This window comes from Ostrea edulis, chromosome 2, assembly GCF_947568905.1.
Source record: "Ostrea edulis chromosome 2, xbOstEdul1.1, whole genome shotgun sequence".
NCBI classification, from domain to species: Eukaryota; Metazoa; Mollusca; class Bivalvia; order Ostreida; family Ostreidae; genus Ostrea; species Ostrea edulis.
In genome coordinates this window covers 77,423,320-77,444,815 of record NC_079165.1, presented here as the reverse complement: position 1 = coordinate 77,444,815, position 21,496 = coordinate 77,423,320, and the positions used below count along the sequence as shown (strand labels likewise).

The 21,496-nt window shown below is 36.2% G+C and overlaps 1 protein-coding gene across 3 annotated transcripts; it reads right to left on the bottom strand.

The window, feature by feature from the left end:
• Nucleotides 1-949: 949 nt before the first annotated feature.
• LOC125680969 (atrial natriuretic peptide-converting enzyme-like) lies at nucleotides 950-21,208 on the bottom strand. 3 transcript variants are annotated; one of them, XM_056153683.1, is made up of 16 exons: nucleotides 20,788-21,181; nucleotides 19,733-19,911; nucleotides 19,062-19,592; nucleotides 18,888-19,007; nucleotides 17,619-17,729; nucleotides 17,229-17,333; nucleotides 16,617-16,724; nucleotides 15,358-15,462; nucleotides 13,985-14,095; nucleotides 10,207-10,345; nucleotides 9,159-9,266; nucleotides 7,866-7,915; nucleotides 7,171-7,342; nucleotides 6,663-6,964; nucleotides 5,130-5,278; nucleotides 950-4,538 (listed from the first exon to the last, which is right to left on the bottom strand). In XM_056153683.1, exons 2-16 carry the CDS (start codon nucleotides 19,881-19,883, stop codon nucleotides 4,365-4,367), a joined length of 2,436 nt encoding a protein of 811 aa, XP_056009658.1. In that variant the 5' UTR covers nucleotides 19,884-19,911; nucleotides 20,788-21,181; the 3' UTR covers nucleotides 950-4,364. The 3 variants fall into 3 exon arrangements, with proteins under 3 accessions (XP_056009658.1, XP_056009656.1, XP_056009657.1); XM_056153681.1 differs by having other exon boundaries at nucleotides 18,888-19,592; nucleotides 20,788-21,208; XM_056153682.1 differs by having other exon boundaries at nucleotides 18,888-19,592; nucleotides 21,043-21,180.
• Nucleotides 21,209-21,496: the final 288 nt, after the last annotated feature.

The window sequence follows — 21,496 nt, the reverse complement described above, 5'->3', positions numbered from 1 at the left end:
ATTTACTGATTTAATGAAACTATGCTCATATTAGATGTCAGACTAATTTACTGATTCAATGAAACTATGCTCATATTAGATGTCAGACTAATTTACTGATTCAATGAAACTATGCTCATATTAGATGTCAGACTAATTTACTGATTCAATGAAACTATGCTCATATTAGATGTCAGACTAATTTACGACCATACATATAATGAGAAGTGATATTCAATAAATTTTCAGATCTTACAATTAAGGAAATCAGCTACTTATACCTTTTGATTCAAGGTACACATATCTGTCTATGTTTGCGTGAATACCTAAAGGAAGTTTGTGATATTAGTATATCTCTGACAAATTTACGATGATACATATGGCAAAGCGTGATATTAGGTATCTTGACATGCCATCAATTTTCAAATATCACACTCAAGGAAGTCAGCTACTTATACCTTTTGAATCCAGGTAACCTATAATTTCAAGTGTTTCGAAATTTCAGGTTACCTGCGATCAAAGGGTACGGGTAGTTGACTCCCTTTAAATAGTGTGATATCTGAAAATTGATGACATATCAAGATAGCCGACATCACTCCTCTTCATATGGATAGTTGTAAATTAGTTAGATATTTACAAAAAACTTGAATTTTCAGGCTACCTTGAATCAAAAGGTACAAGTAGCTGACTTCCTTAAGCAGATATCCGATATCACTCTTCATATGGATAGTTGTAAAATAGTCAGATATCTATTACAAGAGACCTGGAGGAAATTGGTGGAGAAAGAAATATGACAGAGAACATGCCAAATGGACATGGGGTCCAGTCCACAGAGGGATACAACACAGACCAGCATGGAAGTCTCTGGTGACAGTCTCGTGTGCTGACCAGCACGTAGAGGATTAAGTAAGTAAATGCAATAATCGAAAACACAGTGCACTATATCGAATGACAAACAGAAAAGCTGAGCTATATCGTAAACAAAACTGTTTATTTCATAAACACTTACACTACAAAACATAGATAGATTCAATACATGTTTATAAACTATTTCATAAACAATAACATTACAAAGCATAAATACATTTTAAAAATACATGTTTATAAAATATTTCATTTATTTAACATTAACACTACAAAGCATAATGCCTCATTCACACGGATGCGCATTAAATTTTACTTCGCATCAAATTTGATGCGAAGTAAAATAATGCGCATTAAATTTTAAAATTCGAATTAAATAGCGTTCACATGGCGGTAATATTTAATGCGAAGTAAACTAATGCGCATTAAATTCGTATGCATCTCTATTAAAGGGTGTGCGAAATAAATTAAAGAATAGACTATGCTATTGAAAATTATTTTTATAGATATTTTAATGAATATTGTGTAGATACAGAATTCTTTGTTCAAAACGTTATATAGGCATATATGTAGTATACTACATGTTTACAATTTACATGCTGATCTACACATAAGGAGTTAGTCGTGTTTATTTATGTTCCCAAGAAATTACTTGTTATTTCCTCTGACGACCAGCATTCAATCTAGACAATATATTGTTTCTTCATGGGCCCAATTTTTAAAAAAAATTCAGAACGTCTTTTTCACCATTCCGCTGACTACTGTTGTGACGTAATTTTTAATTACTAATACGTATTATAAGTCTACTATGACATCATATGGTATAAAAAATTAACAATGAGCGGCATATTTGTTTTAAAAAATGTAAAAAAGAAAATCATAGTGTCACTATTTTAAAATATTTTTGTCGTATTTAAAAACAATTCCTTCCACATGCATTACTCAGTATGCCTATGCAGAGCACAGATTTACGTCTGACATTATCTAATGACATGCTGTTTGTACATGTTTTTAGTGATTATTATCATTTTGCTTAGTTTTTCGTACAAAACTGACATTAATATATATAGCTGACCATGGGTATGATGTATGTGACCCAAATTTGCCATTACGCATACGTGTACATTTAATGCGAATTAGCTTTGCTTAGTGTTCACACGGAGCTAATGCGAAGTAAATTTAATTCGCATTAAATCGCGACGTCAATTTTAATTCGAAGTAAACTAATGCCCATTAAAATCTCCGTGTGAACGCGGTTCAGATTTAATTCGCATTAACTTACGTTTAATGCGAATTAAATTCTTCGTGTGAACGAGGCATAAATAGATTAAATACATGGTTTAAAATATGGTATTTCAATCTAATACAGGAATGATAAATAACACTAGAAACATGGGGATACAGGCCCAGGGGAGTGAATCACTAGCATTTATAAAATAATGTTTTACAAATCTCATTAGTTTCTCCAAAATATATAGTGCAAGATTAAGTAGATTTCATAACATTGTTGTCTACTGAATACAAAACACAATTAACATGACGCCCATTGGCCTGAACAGTCACCTGAGTAACATACAATGAAGACAAATAAAAACAACTAGAACTGTCCTAATGGGACTTATCCCCCCGCAGGGCACAATGGATTGTGGGAAATAGTGAATTTGTGCTCATTGGAGAATAATTGGTTTTTAAGATATCCCTGGACAATGACAACAAACACACCATTCAAAATGATAAGATAAATCCATAACTTCCCCGAATGTTAAAACATCAGAATCTAAATAACATGTGCATAACTTCATTATGCATATAAATCAGATCTGTTCATGAGTGTTAAAGATACACTGGATGAATTATCCTTACGGGTGGAGGGCTAGACAGACAAGGCGATTCCAGTATACCCCCTTTGTTTGCAGGGGTATAATGAATATCTATCAGGACGTTGTGTTTTGTAAGCGGACGTGATAGTAATGATAAAAATTACCCATGATCTTCAGATAGTCATTGAAATGAGTACAGTGGTCTGTCTGTGGTTTCAGCGACATGTCACATGACCACCTATCTAACACATTTTAAAGAAAATTCTGCCCTCCACCCACCAAACTTCCACTCCAAGATGACCATTTTCCAACTCAAAACTTGCAACTTTCACCATCTTTAAATTTGTAGATCACAATCATATGAAATCACACTGACAGATAGAAAAAGAGGTAATATGTAAATAAATAATTAAAATTAGAGCTAAGAAACCATATTCTGTGATTAATTGCTAATAAATTAAATTAAAAATCAGTAAAATTTAACACAGCCAACATGACATGCATGATAAAGAAACAAATATATAGATAAACACTGCACAAATTCAAAACATGTTACTATATAAATTATATATAAAGTCACTTTTGAAAAATGTACAGGATAGATAAAACATTTCCTTCACTTTCGGTTTTAAAACACTGAAGCTATTCACAGAGTGGATTAATTCCAACATCTGAAACACCAGCCTAACAAAATGAATATAAAATATGCTCTCATTAATAAAAGAACCACACAGTTACCTGTGAAAACAGTCTGGTATTTCTCCCTGAGTTAATACAAATTTTTATCATGAGAATCCGTGGACTCCAATTCTAATCTTAAGCAGAGACCTCTCACAACAAATTTAATATTATTTGTTACAATTCAAAACACATCAGCTGTCATTGATTACTCGTATAATAAATAATCAATTAAATTCAATGTCATATAAATTTGTGTATTTGTTTTAAATCTTTTAGTGGGACATCACCAACTGTAGTCCTGTGTGGCCGTGGCAGTGAGGGTTCTGTAGTCCTGTGTGGCTGTAGCAGTGAGGGTTCTGTAGTCCTGTGTGGCTGTAGCAGTGAGGGTTCTTTAACGTGCCAACGTCTACCATGACATGTGACCACCGTTTTTAAGGTCATATCTGAAATCTTAAGATTTGATGTGGCTATGGCACAATAGGAGCTCGAACTCATGACCTCCCAGTTACGAAGTGAACGCCCTACCACTGAGCCATCACACTCGCACGTAACCACACTGGTATTTAACCAATCAGCAGGCCGGATAATCTAAACCACACTGGTATTTAACCAATCAGCAGGCCGGATAATCTAAACCACACTGGTATTTAACCAATCAGCAGGCCGGATAATCTAAACCACACTGGTATTTAACCAATCAGCAGGCCGGATAATCTAAACAATATCAGGCCGACTGTAACGTACCAAAAACAGGACTCCAGTACACTGCATACATTGTATATGTATGTGCACTGGAGCATTACAAATCATAAGTACATTACTATTGGTGAAATTCAAAACAATTAACTATCTGAAGCGTGTGACATAAGCTGTGAGATAGACATTCAAAATCACGAGCTTGTGGGTGTCTGATGAGAGTTCACACAAACACAGACACAATGTAATTCTGGTGGTGGCGCACATCCTGAGAGTTCACACAAACACAGGTATGATGTAACTGGTGGTGCACGTCCTGAGAGTTCACACAAACACAGACATCACATGGTGAATCCATGAGAGGGTGGCGGACACTTTGGTGAAGCGGAGAGCTTGAGAGGACGGCATCCCACACTGAGCGGTTCCACTGGACATGATGCCTTCCACGCTCCACTGATTGTAACGGTTCACGCACATCAGACCACCACCACTGTCACCCTGTGAAAAATGGTTGGAATTTTTAAGAAAAGTCTTCTCATGAGTAATTGTGGTAAAAATTTATCTTTCATGGACTTGTATCAAGTGAAGAAAAGACCAAACACAGATTAAACTAGAAACAAACAAGCACAGTGATAAATGAAGGGTTGCTCACTATAAAACAGAAAGACAAACAGATATAGATTAAAAGTGGTAATTAAAGGGCTCTTCAATGCCCTGACTTGCTGCTACCTTCCTTGCTTGCAAGAAAACCAAGAGGCCTAAAGGCTACATTGCTCACCTAAGCTACAGAATTTGTCTTTGTTTAACACTGATAGACACATAGAGTGAACATTGTGAAGTTTTTGTTTAAACAATAATCTACATGTATACCCTACACCCAGACAGTGTCCTCATTATGTACAGAGTGAAGTTTGTGTCTACATACAATAATCCTTAGCCTACATCCAGACAGTGTCCCTGAAATGTACCCAGCACACAGTGTGAAGTTTGTGTCTATATACAATAATCCTTACCCTACACCCAGACAATGTCCCTGTAATGTACCCAGCACACAGTGTGAAGTTTGTGTCTACATACAATAATCCTTACCCTACACCCAGACAATGTCCCTGTAATGTACCCAGCACACAGTGTGAAGTTTGTGTCCACACTAGACTCTGACACTATTGTGTTTTTCCTGCATTCCTCTTCACCCCAGACTCGAAGCTTGGCTTCTCTTAAATACTCCACAGTCATATCTGTAAATAAATGATGTCTGAAATCATTAAAGCTTGGCTTCTTTTAAATACTCCACAGTCATATCTGTAAATAAATGATGTCTGAAATCATTAAAGCTTGGCTTCTTTCAAATACTCCAGTCATATCTGTAAATAAATTATGTCTGAAATCATCAAAGCTTGGCTTCTCTTAAATACTCCACAGTCATATCTGTAAATAAATGATGTCTGAAATCATCAAAGCTTGGCTTCTCTTAAATACTCCACAGTCATATCTGTAAATAAATGGATGTCTGAAATCACCAAAGCTTGGCTAATTCTCTTAAATACTCCACAGTCATATCTGTCAACAAATGGATGACTGAATTCATCAAAGATACAAGTAGATCTATCGATATTGGGAATGGCATGATAGAATTTTAATCTCCTCGCGATTCATTGTGAGAGGGGATGTAGTAATGGGACTGTACTGTTTGTGTGTGGGTCAGTGTGTGTAACACAGACCTTGTAGACACTCTACATTTTTTGCTCAATTGATTTAATATTTTACATGTGGTTTCATTATTAAGAGAGGAAGAACCTTATTCGTCTTGGGGTCAAAGGTCAAGGTCACTACAGGACTTCATAGAAAAAACTTGTAGACATTCATTGTGAGGGATATGTCCCGCCTTGCAGAGATCGTATACATTTTACATTAGATAAAACATGTATAAAGGGAAAAAATTCTTAATAAAAATCTTTAATTTTTGGTAAACAAAATAACATTCAGGAATTCATAACTACATGTAGTATACAAGTAAATGTAGATTTGTATGAATTATGACGGGTCCTCCAGTTATTCAATGGAGGCTTTGTCTTATCGGTGAACCACTATTACCATTTCCAAGTTATGGAGATTAATTTTTCTCAAAAGGGTTTCTCAAGACGGATTATGAGTCCCTGAAAAAATTTGATGAGTCTCCAACAAAATTTTTGATGAATCCTTGTTGTACATTATAGATGTATTATACAAAAAAATAAATGTAAAATAAAAACATTATGAAGAACATTTACTCTACAATGAATTATTTTTCTGTTTACTTTCATTTCTAAACGATGGTCACTGAATGGCTTAAGACAACTGTCAAGAAAGGAAATCGATGAAAAATCATTCATCTCATATTTTACAACTTGTTAGTCTACAACAAAACACAGTTACATCCCTTGTGTCCTCATCACAGAATTAAATCCCTTTTCCCAACATTCACTTCAGCACAGCAAAAATGTCCCTCGACTGATTTTCTTTTTCTTTTTTCTTTTTTGAAATAGCAATTTTTTGCTGAGTAATAAGCAAATTACTTGCACACTTCCACCATTGCTATAGCGAGTCTGTAACATGTATTAGTGTGTCAAATCTACAACCTACCATGATCTGGCCCAATGCTTCCCCATCCAGTCAGATAGCAAGTACTTATTACAGGAATGCTCTCATTGGGCGACAAGCAGATGGGCTGAATGATAGGGGTGAAGGTCACAGGCCTCTCTAATCGGATGAGAGCGATGTCCCAGAAGATCGTCCCCTTTCCTGTCCATTTCATGTCTGGGTGAAGCAGGATCTTGACAGCACGCAGTAACAATGCCCCATTTTCCAGGTTACGTGAGCGTTTTACAGTGCCCAACAGAACTTGGACGTAGTTTGGTGTGTTTGTGTAATTATACACGCCTGATCTAAAATAAACACCTGAGATGTATGTTACGACTATAGTAACGCAGCATGAATTAATTACATCTCTACACAGTTATTAAACTCTTCTCTGGACAATAAAAAAATGACAAGCAAGATCATTATTGAGTATTTCTAAAGGTAATCAAGCTCTACAATTTACTTTCAGGACCTAGTCCAAAAGTTTCCTTGAAAGTTATTGAGGACTTACACAGCCATACAGTGCCCAGCCGTGAGGACCCACAAGGGGCTAACTAGGACGCCACTACAGATCGGTTTCCCTAGATACGACACAGACACGACCCACGGCCAGCTTCCCATGGTGACCAAGTCACCCCCAGAGATGAACGGGACCAGGAACCGAGAACTCCTCTTCCCGCACCCTTCAGATTATTCATGTTTATATCATCAAAAGAAATGTAACAAGATATAGTGTTAAACATGTAAATATTATGAACAATTTCATTTTCAAAGTTTTTCTTTGATTGGTAAGATAAAAAAAACATAAACATCAATTAACTGAAACAAATTCACTGAAAGCAAATAAACTTATATACAGCATACAGAAATGAAAGTTTCCTATTTCAAAGTTAGCAAATATAAACTGTAGCATTGAGGAGGAACAACACACCAGAAAACTGGAGAAATTGTACAATGACAGACATTCTGTAATTAAAAATGTTCAAATTTGTTTTAGTGAAAAAGTGCTGATTTAGTAGATAAGTCACCTGCTCGCTAGACTCAAACCTTTAATCTACAGATTAACAGCATCACATGATAAACCCAATGAGCTATCTGGCTAAGTAATAAATTTAAAAGGACAACAAATACATTGATGTGTTTTGAGAGGAAGTCAGCCATTAATTACGATGTGTTATTCCTTAATTAATTGTCTGTGCAGTGTACCTTTTGGCAAGCAGGTGAGCTCAACAGTCCTGTTGGTTCTGCACGTAAAGCTGACCAAACAAAATAAACAAAACATTTGTGGTTACAGAACATCCAAACAATTGTTAAATACATTGTGCATGTACCATAGCTCTTGGATTTCATTAGTTGTGTTAATATCAACCATTTAATAAAAAGTTTCCACCAATATCAGGCAATGGGTGTAACATGCAATATTTGGATCTCCATATCATAATTAGTAATACATGGATCTGATTTTGTGTACTCAAAATATACCATGGATATGCTTCTAGTTCATTAGAATGGAATCCTATGAACTAAATATTTAAACAAGGGCAGGTAACTCTTCTGTATGGAAATTTTTATATTCAATTGTATAGTATATAATTGCCAAATCTTGCTTGTTGCATCAGACACTAGTTTCACAATCCTTAGGAATTCTGCAGTTGGAGGGAACTTTCATGTCATATGTTCCACAAACTTCCCCATAAATGTCTTCTTTGAAGGGTGTTTAAAAACATTACTATCTTTTTTATGCAAAGTTTAAGAGGTAAAAAATCACTTTTGAACATGAAAGAATATTCTCAAATTATAAAGCCCAATGCGTACCTCTAATGAATTTCCAAACCTCCATATCGTTGCTTGTTTTAGTAAGAAGCTTGATATCTTTCAGTTGTACATGTAACTGCATTTAAACTTCTACACTTATATGTGTGTGTATCAACTGTAGTGCATAAATATATGACCCACACTTTGCATATCTTTTAAAAGGTCATATATGCAAAATTTCTCAATAATATAAATTTTTTATGACATTTCAGGTAAATTTACTTGCATCCTATCTTGTTTCTACTCAGGGTATATTGCCAGGTCTGTTTTAGAGATAGCATATTTTGATAATTCCTGGTTGTGGCAAGTAAAAATGTAAAGTCAACTCTTATGTATTATAGAAGGTTGTATGTATAGACAGTTATTAAAATGAGTTATTGTAGAAGGGGAGACAGATCTCTGGATCACATGGAGGTTGAACCTGTAACCTTTTCATAACTAGTTAGGTGATCTATCTAACCACTGAACTAACCAAGCTGAAATATGATGAGATGAAAAAATGGTTTTACTAGATAAAAAAGGCAGAAATGTTGTGGATGACCTTAACAAAATTAATTTTCCCGACACAATTAAATCTCATCCTGTGTGTGTGTGCATGCATGTTGTGTGTGTGTGTGTGCATGCATGTTGTGTATGTGTGTGTGCATGCATGTTGTGTGTGTGTGTATGGGTTCTGTTTGTTACCTGGGCTGTAGATGGTCCAAGATTGTCTGTGTGTCTGTCTTGTTGTCAGTTAGTTCCAGGTATCGGTCAGCATTAGGCATCTGGGAGGTAAAGGTCATTGCTGCTGCTCTGGGAAGTACAACAAATATATCTTGATGTAGGATCGTATTTTATGGAGGCTCAATCTCACCTCAATCACAGGTATGTAAAGTTTCCATCAAACACACATAAAGTTTCCCCTAAAGCTAAAGACACAATTTATATACAAATGTCATGATTTAATGAATGGAAATAACACCTAAATGAAACTACGAAATCTTGACAATCCAAGGAAATTGCCCCCCCCCCCCCCCCCCCTTCCTTCCTGAAACCATGCCATTTCACAGTATCAGTTGCTCTTCCATTATGTTAATAACCGTCACAATAACGCTGTCACAACAACCGTCACAATAACTGAAGCAACATGTCTGACAAGTTCTAACCCCCAAGGCTTTCATTTTCCAACAAAACCTTGAGACAGTGGTGCTTACCCTTCAATAATTCAGTCAAGGTGAGCATTTCTATTCCTTGTCGGTGAATTTAGTTAACTTTTTTTTTTACAGGAGAATTATATCTATATAAATGTTGGGGGTGGGGATTTAAATCTCACATCAACAGCTTACTTTGATGTACATGTATATGTATACTTGGCACAAGAACGTCACCTTCATGTTGTCAATTACACGAAAGTAAAATGAATTAAATATGTACACACTGTATACAGAATTATATTTTCGCTCTGTGTTATTTTTGCCTATCTACACTTGCAGTCAGTTCTGTCCCGTTTTAAATTCAGCCAGACACAATTGTGTTAAAATAGAGAAAAGATAGAAGACAGTTTTGCCCTGTCTTATATTCGGCCACTGACAACGAGGGCGAATGGGGTGAAAATAAAACGGGGCCAATATTTCCCTGTTTACAGTATTTTAAGGATAAATGAGAAATATTTACAATGAATGTGGTAGATATATTGTACAAATGCTACTTTGAGAGCATGAAAAATAATGTTTACGATAACTTAGATACGTACTCGTGACCCATATTTCTGCACACATCATCACTGTAGTGGTTTTTCCAGTTAGTGGTACACACGGGATAGCCTGAGTTATCTCCCCTGAAGCGACTGACAAGTATTCCACTCGAATCCGAGACGTTACTCAGAAAATTAACTACAGATAGAGTAGAGCAGAAATTCAAAGTCTTCATTTTATTTCTAACTACACATATTTCTCTTTTCTGTAAAGAAACATGTCAGTATTTTTCGGTAATTTTCCAAACAGAGGCAAAGGACTAGGTGTGATGATAGCCCTATTTGACCCTGATTCTAAACATTCTTTATCTGAAATTCAGCAATTTCTCTTAAAATACCATAAATTCATTTCTCATTCTCAAACAGATCCCTATTTTCAAACATGACATCATAATGAAGATGAGATTATACATGGTCCTTGAAAATTTTCACTTTTCAAGGAATTTCTTGAATCATTGGCCACATATACATCGACCCAAACTATTTTACATAAATGTGTAAATGAATAACTGCAATACCGAGAAATTATAATGAATACATCTGAATTTTAAAATAAATAGCCACACAGCAGTGAACAGTGGCAAATTTTGATGGCAAGAATTGCATGGATTTGTGAAATTAACAACCCCTTACTAAAATTATAAATTAGTTTTGCATAATCCACCTATGTAACAAAAAATCTATTCAAACATTTTCGTTATTCATATATATTCAGAATTAAAGTCAAATTCTACTGTTGAGAGAACAAAATATTTAAATCTTTTTACAGCATTCAGTTTTGTTATAGAAAGAGAAGAAATTCACAGTATCCATAAATTACATAATCAAATTAATTTATGTTTAAATACAGTCAACTCTCGATAAGCCGCCACCTTTTGTTCTGTTGAATTTATGGCGCTATAACGAATTTGGCGATGAAATGAAATTCTGCCATCTTGGGGAGAAAGAGTTACTTTTCTTGTATATCTAAGAGTTATCTTTCCTTCACGTACAAACTTAATGTTGCAATATCTCGCAATTATTTTTCCAAATTTTCTAGCATGATTAAAATAGTTTTATCAATAATAAGGCTTCATTTCAAAACAAAACACATATATACACAGTATGTTTCAAGTTATTCAAAAACCTTGTCCAATGTCGGTATTTAGTGCTGTTTCCATTAACTGGACAAAGATCAACGAGTATTTAACCCTTTGCAGCCAAAATATCACCCATTTTCCTCCTTTTTAAGGACTTTTCCCATAAAACAGTAGAATAATTGGAGATTTCCTGTTGTGTATATTTCGGATGGTTTCCGTGGTATGTAATAATTTGCTTATTTTCTTAGAAATTCAACAGAAACCTTTTGTGGTGAAGCCATAACTAAACTGAAATATTTTTTGACAAGTTAAAAACAACAAGACTACGGTTCATATTAAGTAATTATCTTGTTTATTTAATACTAGGTACCTTATGGCCAGGTGTACGCCAGAGATCGATAATGACCAATTTCCCGCATCACTGATCACATGCACCCATGGCGGTTTATCAAGATAATTAACACTTTGATATAGACTTTTGTAATAAAAATACCGTGGCAAATGGCGATAGCGAATTTGGCGTTTTAACGGAAATTTTAAATAATTATAGGAAAAACGTTCTTAGAAAAAGGAGGCATTAAACAACAAGAGGCCCATGGGCCTAGAATCGCTCTTCTGATACATTGTAGAACAGGCAAAAATTCTCACTAACCAAGATTCATCAATTAACAAAGTTTGATGATGTTAAGTCAAATAAAGTGCACCGCCACGGCACATGATACGCCCGTCACATATTGTTAACAGTATAGACTGTACCCATTAAAACATTTTTTTTATATCACCTTAATTAAATGTCACAGTGACCTTAAAGTAGGATGCGACACACCTTCTACCTAAGATGCATTAGTTGACCAATTTTGTTGATTCTAGGTCTAATAGTTTTCAAGTTATGAGCCAGACAAGTTTTTGCCATATATGGCCATATCTTCTTAATGAAAAGTCACAGTGACCTGGTTTTAATGTGCGACACACCTTCTACCCAAGATGTATCTACAGACAAAGTTTGATGATTCTAGGCCTTGTAGTATTTAAGTTACGGGTTGGACACGAAAAAACTAACAGACGGACGGACAGACGGACGGACATGAACGCCATACCATAATACGTTCCGTCTTAAGACGGGCATATAATAATACCTGAAAATTTAACTGCAACTGTGCAAAAGTAGATCGCGGTGACCTACTTTTGGTCAACACACTGAAGACTCAAGATGCATCAATTGACAAGTCAAATGGTATTCAAATATAGCCGTCAAATTCCAAAAGAAGGCCACAGTGACCTACTTTTTGGTCGACACACTCCAAAGACTCAAGATGCATCAACTGACAAAGTTGTCAAATAGTATCTGAAATATTCAGATATAAAAGTCAATATCCAAAAGTAGGTCACAGTGACCTACTTTTTGGTCGACACACTCTGAAGACTCAAGATCCATCAGCTGACAAAGTTTGATGATTGTAAGTCAAATAGTATCTGAAATATTCAAATATAGCCGTCAAAATCCAAAAATAGGTCAAGGTGACCTACTTTTTAGTCAACACACTCTGAAGACTCAAGATGCAACAACTGACAAAGTTTGATAATTGTAAGTCAAATAGTGAAATATTAAAATATAGCCATCAAATTCCAAAAGTAGATCATGGTGACCTACATTTTGGTCAACAAACTATGAAGACTCAAGATGTATCAACTGACAAAGTTTGATGATCCTAGCTTTAATAATGTCCAAAATATGCATCTAAAATTGAAAATGTGAAATTTGAATGTCTGCAAAATTCAAAAAGTAGGTCACTGTGACCTACTTTTTAAAAAAATATGTTTCGAGGCCTCTAGATGCATCAACTTACAAGGTTTGATGATTCTAAACCTCTCAGTATCTGAAATAACAACCTAAAATGTATTCATAAATGATTAGCCATAAAATTCAGAAAGTAGGTCATGGTGACATACTTTTCACATGACGCAGTTTAAGGTCCCATGATCCATCAACTGACAACTTTTGATGATCATAGGCTCAAAAGTGTCCAAGATATGCATCAAAATCCATTTAACAATAATTACCTGCGAAATTCAAAAAGTAGGTCATCATGACCTACTTTTGAGACAACATGATATTAGGTCCTAAGATGCATCAACTGACAAAATTTGATGATCCTAGTCCTTATACTAAGCAAAATATCAAAGTTTTAACAAAACAAAATTTAAGGTCAACTTTGAAGTGACCTTGAGACCACACCCTTTGCCCCAGGATGATGCTTTGAACAATTTTTTATCTACAACCTATCCTCATCCTTATCATAAGTTTGGTGATAATTTGCCCAGTGGTTCTTGAGAAGAAGATTTTTTAGTAACCATTACTTTTGTTTGCATTTTCCTAATTATCTCCCCCTGTTAAAGGGTCACAGCCCTAGTTTTAGTACAAATGAAAGCCCTTGGGCCAAGGATACCCTGTGACATATTTGACAAAAATTGGCCAAGGGGTTCTTGAGATATAGCCCTTTTTCCAAAAAAGTTGACGCACACAGCACGCCGGACATAGCTCTTTGAGCCTTTGGCTCAAGAGCTAAAAATGGCAATAAATTGAGTGGTGATAATTCGAGAATTAACTGCATGTACACTGTTTTATTGAGAAAGATAACCGTAAGAAGATACGATGATAGACATGGGGGGGGGGGGGGGGGGGGGGACAGATGCCTTACAGCAGTGAGTCTCATCCTCTCCCTGGGGACAGTCTGGGGTCCCGTCACAAACTGCTGACATGTTGATACAGCTGTAGTCCTGACAGATATACTGAGAACTGCTACAGTTATCTACAAATAAAATACACACTGAATACAGCTGTAGTCCTGACAAATATACTGAGAACTGCTAAATTCTGATAGATACGACTTCCTGCGGAGAAATGGTTTGTGTTACGGATGTCTCAAAAAAGGACACAAGAAATGCAAGGCCATTATTAAATGTTACGTATGTGGCAAACGTCACTCTACAGTTCTACATGATCCTGCGAAATGCACACCAAAACACAGAGATGAAGAAAAGGAAAACCATAATCCAATGTCCACTAACGTCAAAGGTGCAAACAATTCCAAACCGCATGTTAGTGCTTTTAGTGATAAAGGGGTTGGAATAACAACATGTGCTATGGCAATTATTCCAGTGAAAGTAAAACTGAAATTGGAAAATGCAAATTAAATCTTACAGTTATCTACAAATAAAGTACACACTGAACACAGTCACATCTCAATATACGGTCCACTGAACACAGTCACATCTCAATATACGGTCCACTGAACACAGTCACATCTCAATATACGGTCCTCTGAACACAGTCACATCTCGATATACGGTCCACTGAACACAGTCACATTTCAATATACGGTCCACTGAACACAGTCACATCTCAATATATGGTCCACTGAATACTGTTACATTTTGATACATGGTCAACTGAACTCATATCAATTTTGTCTAGACAACATTTCCCTGCATACAGAAATTGAATAGCATGATATGAATTATGAGGATTAGGGATTAGTTTTGGATTGTACATGATGTGAATGAAAAGGAGTAGGGATTAGTTTAGGATTGTACATGATATGAATTATGAGGAGTAGGGATTAGTTTAAGTTTGTACATGATATGAATTATGAGGAGTGGGGATTAGTTTAAGTTTGTACATGATGTAAATTATGAGGAGTGGGGATTAGTTTTGGATTGTACATGATGTAAATTATGAGGAGTGGGGATTAGTTTTGGATTGTACATGATATGAATTATGAGGAGTAGGGATTAGTTTTGGATTGTACATGATATGAATTATGAGGAGTTGGGATTAGTTTAAGTTTGTACATGATGTAAATTATGAGGAGTTGGGATTAGTTTAAGTTTGTACATGATGTAAATTAAGAGGAGTGGGAATTAGTTTAAGTTTGTACATGATGTAAATTATGAGGAGTGGGAATTAGTTTAAGTTTGTACATGATGTAGATTATAAGGAGTGGGGAATAGTTTAGGATTGTACATCCTCTTTTGCTGACTCCTGTTTCGTAGTTAAGAGATGATAACCCACCACATCCTGTCTCGTCCGTGCTGCAGTCATGGTAACCATCACAGACCCAGCTGTTACGTATACACCTCCCATCTCCGCACTCCGTCTCCAGGCCGACCAAACAGCCTAAGGGAAGATAATACACATACAATAACAAGAAATACAAGAGGCCCATGGGCCACATCGTTCATCACCTTGGTTCATATTTAAAGATTTTTCCTATATATTCGCATGTAAAACTTTGATCCCTATTGTGGTCCCAACCTACTCCTGGGTACCATGATTTTTACAAACTTATTAAGTTAAATCTGCAATATGTCAGAAACTTTCATGTAAACAAACTTTTCTGGCCCAGTGATTTTTCAGAAGAAGATTTTAATGATTTTCCCTATATATTTGTATGTAAAATTTTGACCCCCTACTTTGGCCCCATCTTACCCCTGGGGACCATGATTTTTACAAACTTGAATCTGTACTATGTCAGGAAGCTTTCATGCAAATGTAAACTTCTTTGGCCCAATAGTTCTTAAAGAGAAAATTTTTAAATATTTTTTCCTATTTATTAGTTATGTAAAACTTTGATCCCCTATTGTGGCCCCATCCTAGACTCAGGGGTCATGAGTTTAACAACTTGAATCTCCACTATGTCAGAAAGCTTTCATGTAAATTTCAGCTCTTCTGGCCCAGTGGTTCTTGAGAAGATTTTTAAATGACCCCACCTTATTTTTGCATTTTTGTGATTATCTCCCCCTTTGAAGGGGGAATGTCCCATCATTTGAAAAACTCGAAAGCCCTTCACCCAAGAATGCTTTTGCCGAAATTTGGTTATAATTGGCCCAGTGGTTCTGGAGAAGAAGTCAAAAATGTAAAAAGTTTACAGACAGATATACAGACGGACAGACGAAGGACAACAGGCGATCAGAAAAGCTCATTAGAGCTTTCAGCTCAGGTGAGCTAATAACAAGCAGTCTAAAGGGAGATAATAAACATGCAATATCAAACATTTATAACAAGAATCCATTCGACTAAAGGGAAATAATACATGTCTGAACTTAAGTTTATATGCATACAATCTTGTAAATTTATACAAAAAATTCATAGGATCAGGGAAATACTGTACATAGAGATATTACCCAGCTTTTACACATATACTTTTTATCTCCATCACCAAACACATATTTTGATGGCAAATATCACACACGTATAACATTCTAACACCCAATCTTAGCAACAACAAATTGTCACTAAACTACACACTGTAGTGAGTGGGTGAAACTTACTGCAGTTCCTTTCATCGCTGTTATCGTAGCAATTGTCCACTCCATCACACCACTGATATTTGTAGATCCACACCCCATTGTCACACTGTCTCTTGTTGGGATCTGCAACTGTTCACATGTAACACATCATCAAATGCAGCTATTGAGAAAATTTGATTCAAAGTGAAAAAAAGAACTGAAAGACAGGGATTTTTTAAACCTTTGATTTCAAGGGCCTGAGCCATTCACATTGGGAAAAACTTGAGACTTTCTAATATTTTTGGAGGAACTAAAAATATGGGTATGAACATACCATAAAAACAAGAGCTCTGCAGGACATATCCCCTCGCAATGAGTGAAGCTTTTTCTATGAAGACCCATAGTGACCTTGACCATTTGACCTTTGGACCTCAAAATCAATAAGATTCTCCTCTCTTGATAATAAAGCTAGATATGAAATCAAATCAACTGAGCAAAAAGTGTGGCCTATGAAGTTTCTACAAGCTCAGTGTTACACACACACACACATGAATGGTCTTATTACTCTATACCCTCTCACAATAAATTGCATGGGGATACTTAAAACATTACAAAAATTAATGAGTTCAATAATTCACTGACAGTCTTCCATACCACAATTGATTTCATCGCTGAGATCGGAACAGTCCACCACACCGTTACAGCGAGGAGTCCAACTCCAGAGGCAAAGGCCCGAGGCGCATTGTACACCAATACAGTCTACAACAAAAATACGCTCCGTAAATCTTAGGCACATTGTACACGAATACAGTCTACAACAAAAATACACTCCGTAAATCTTATCTAAATATCTAATGTAAAAGTACTTTAATCCTTATTATCAAATTTCTTTATCTCATTAAGCTCTTGTTGCAAAAACATTTAATGATGCTTTTCTTTTCTTTTTGCTTCCTCACTGTATTGGAATGTACAGCTATAAAAATGAAATGGCAAACTGATATCAATCAAATCATCCATGCTCTTGGAATCTTATAAAAGAAAAACCTGTGCAGTTCTCCTCATCAGACTTGTCCAGGCAGTCAATATATCGATTGCATCGAACATTCTGGTTCACGCATTGCCCGCTATGACAGGTGAACTGGGAATCAGGACAAGCTACAAATACAGTAACAAATTTACAAGCATTATACATTTATCACAATTTTGAGGGCAACATATTAGAATATTTGCCCTGGAATTGCAAGAAGATTCTTAAGTGTTATATGCCAACTTACAGAGAGTGACATATTTCAGGCCCTCCTAACACCTCAGCAAATTTTTTGATACCTTGCCCAAGATATCAAGTGATATTTACTAAATCACTTTGACTCCATGAACGAAACACTGAAGCAATTATGTTTACAATACAAGTGGCACATGGCATATTAATGATACTGTCATAGTTCACAACAATACATTTGTTCTAGAATTTTGTGAGATTACTATGTATGACAAGTGAAGATAACAAACAGTGATCAATCTCAAAACTCCTATAAGCAATACAAAATAGATAGTTGGGCAAACACAGACCCCTGGACACACCAGAGGTATGTTAAGGTAGTTCCACCCTCCTGTGACATCATAAGATTTTGCAAAGTCAATGATTTAATAAGATTATTCATGACAGGAACATAAATTTTGTAGGAGTCTTTTTCAATAATGTTTCAAAATATTGAATTCAAGGGCAATAACTCCGTTTTCATTACACCATTTATCATGTCCATTATGCATAGATTTCCTCTATTTTTCACAATCATTTTTTAACATCTTTTTAAGAAACTGTTTCATGAAATTGTTATGATTACTATTATATTGTTATAACTAGTGTTTTGTGAAATTTTGATGATGATGTTTAAAGAAAATTGCAATTTATGCTCTAGATAACACAGGCACCTGAAGCTTGGATAGCTTATGTACACCCCCCCCCCCCCCCCCCCTTATGAAAAATGAATACAGTACCAATAATTTATCTAAAATATGAGATTCCCCCAACGATCACAACCATAAGTCATTCTGAATAGTCAGTTTATACTTTCTGTAAGCTTTTGAGATGGCCACTTGTGAGATACTAATATATGTAGATATGATATAAGATTAAACTAAGGTGGAATTTTCTTAATAGTAATGAAGATTTTTCCCATCACATAACAAACAGCTGGTTCTTAAAACAAGTATATATATACACATACATACATATATATTTTCTATGTATATCTAGATCTAATATTGATTAAATTTCAGATACCTGAGCTTAAACTGACCACTGGCAGTTACCTGGTAGTGTTATTAGATAGCTGTCTGTGGTTGTACTGGGTTCCATGGTTACATTAGGCCCTGTAGTTGAGCTAAGGCCTGTGGTTGTATTGGGCACTTTCGGTGTGGTTGTGCTAGGCCCTGTGGTTGTGCTAGGCCCTGTGGTTGTGCTAGGCCCTGTGGTTGTGCTAGGACCTGTGGTTTTGCTAGGCCCTGTGGTTGTGCTAGGGCCTGTGGTTGAGCTAGGGCCTGTGGTTGAGCTAGGACCTGTGGTTTTGCTAGGCCCTGTGGTTGTGCTAGGACCTGTGGTTTTGCTAGGCCCTGTGGTTGTATTAGGAACACTACTGGTCAAAAGGGAAGATGACACAGATGACAAAACACTTAAGGTAAAATCTGTTGGTGGGAGGATGGAGAATGAATGAGAAATACTGGACCGGTCAACTGGTGAAGATAACATGGAGGAAAAGCTCTGTATCAATGATGTCGCCATCACAGAGGACAATACCGAAGTCGAGATGTACATTGTAGACGGTGAAGATTTCTCAATGGGATGTGTGCTGACAGACCTGGAAGGTGATGTTAAACTAGAAGTCGACTTTATTTCTGTGAATGTTGTTGGAATGAGAGAAGTAGATGGTTGAATCTGGGATGAAAATCTGGTGATGCTTATTGCCTGGGATTGTAAGTCATTGTAACTTGTGTCATTTCTGTCTTGCCTTTTGTTTTCTGAAACAAACAACACACAGATACGACATTAAACAGACATGTAATGCATAAAATATTTACTCTCAAAATTTCTGAACGTTTATTTTTCTTTCAAAAGTTGTGAATTCTGAATTTGTTATCAACAGTAAGGTGGAGCTTACTCATGTTAAGAAGCAGCACTGCAACCAAGGAGCATATAAAGATAATGGCAACCATGAAACAAACAATGGCCATTATCAGAAATTTTCTGTCGGCCAGTCGTCTCTTGGGGTTGTCTGGGGATTCGGAGAGGGAAAACTGCTGCCACGTCATTATGGCAGTCCATATCTGTTAGTGAAGGCTGAAAAAGGAACATTGATCGATAATGCAGGCACTTTTAACACTTAAAAAAGTAGAATAAAACACACGATTATGATTACCCCAAACCTGCCAAACTTCTTAGGCAGAACATTGAAATGGAAGATTTGGCATGATGAATTGACCACAACTTGCATTTCTAGGTTTTGGGCAGCACAGTATACACAGTTAGTTATAACCTGTGATTTCAGAGCAACATGCAGGCTCAATGATCAAACACATCATCACCTGTGATTTCAGTCTACAGTACCTGTCCTTACCTGAGATTTCAGTCTTCACTACTTGTCTTACCTTACCTGAGATTTCAGTCTACACTACTTCTCTTACCTTGCTGTGATTTCAGTGCACTCATGCATAATGGTCATTGTGAACATGTATATATAATCAAGGTCAATAATAAGTTATAAGTTGAATAAAATATCTCAGAATGTCTGAAATGTGGGTGACCATCATAACATTTCTAAACAGAGGAAGAATATAGTCTCTTTAGGAACCTACATGTACATACTGCTGTGTAAGTACTACATCAATTCAATACTCTGATGCAGGAGGTTGGGGGGGGGGGGGGGGGGGGGGGGGTAAGGGTTGCAGCTGAGTCAGATATTCTTACTTTTAAATATTTCAGGGAAGGTCCTACATAAATCAGGAGGGTTGGTTCAGCTAGCTTACCTATATGGGGTGTAACCTACCATATTAAAAATGTGTCTTCAATTTTTAGGCATTCAGTTTAAAAACAAAAATATGCAATCAAAGGTAGTAAATCAATGCGACTTTGGATAGTCTGAATTTATTTAAAGACTGTAAACAGAGAGTGGTTTCCACAAAAGAACGAAACAAACGAACATCACTGAGCTCTTACCTTCAGGAGGTCTCCATCTTATTATTTGTCAATAGCCATCGTTAATAAGAAAAGCATTATTAGGTCAAGTTAGGAACACCACACACGACGACACATCAGTCTGTCAAACGCGACACTTTGTGGTCAGTCAGTCCGTGTCATGTAGCGGCCGATAAAACTGGACATCGAGAGGACCAATTCCTCCACAGAACCGGGTTCTTACAAAGTTGACACGAATCAAAATAAATTTAACTAACTACGATAAGTACAACTTACAAGCTTTGATTCAACAAGGCTCCGTTCAATTTCAAGTAGGAAATAATTCGAGGAAGCTAAATTTAAAACCGGGGAATGCGTGACAAGTTGCGGTTTAATTTCTGTGAAAACGAGGGGGTTGTTCCTATCCCAGGAAAGACCGAATATAAACAACCCCCTCATTTCCACAGAACATTAGCCTAGTTGTGGCATTGTACTATACAGGCGCGGATCTAAAAATTAAGAGGGAGGTCATATTGGACCACCCACAGGCACTTGTTTCTGTAAAAAGTGTTGACGTCTGTATACTAATTATATTATTAGTATACAGACGTCAAAACTTATATACAGAAACAAGTGCCTGTGGGACCACCCCTGGAAATTGGAAGATTCCATAAGAAATAGTATTATTTCTTGTAAGAACCTGGCTGTGGGAAGGGGGAAAATCCACCACAAAATTAATTCAAATAAATCG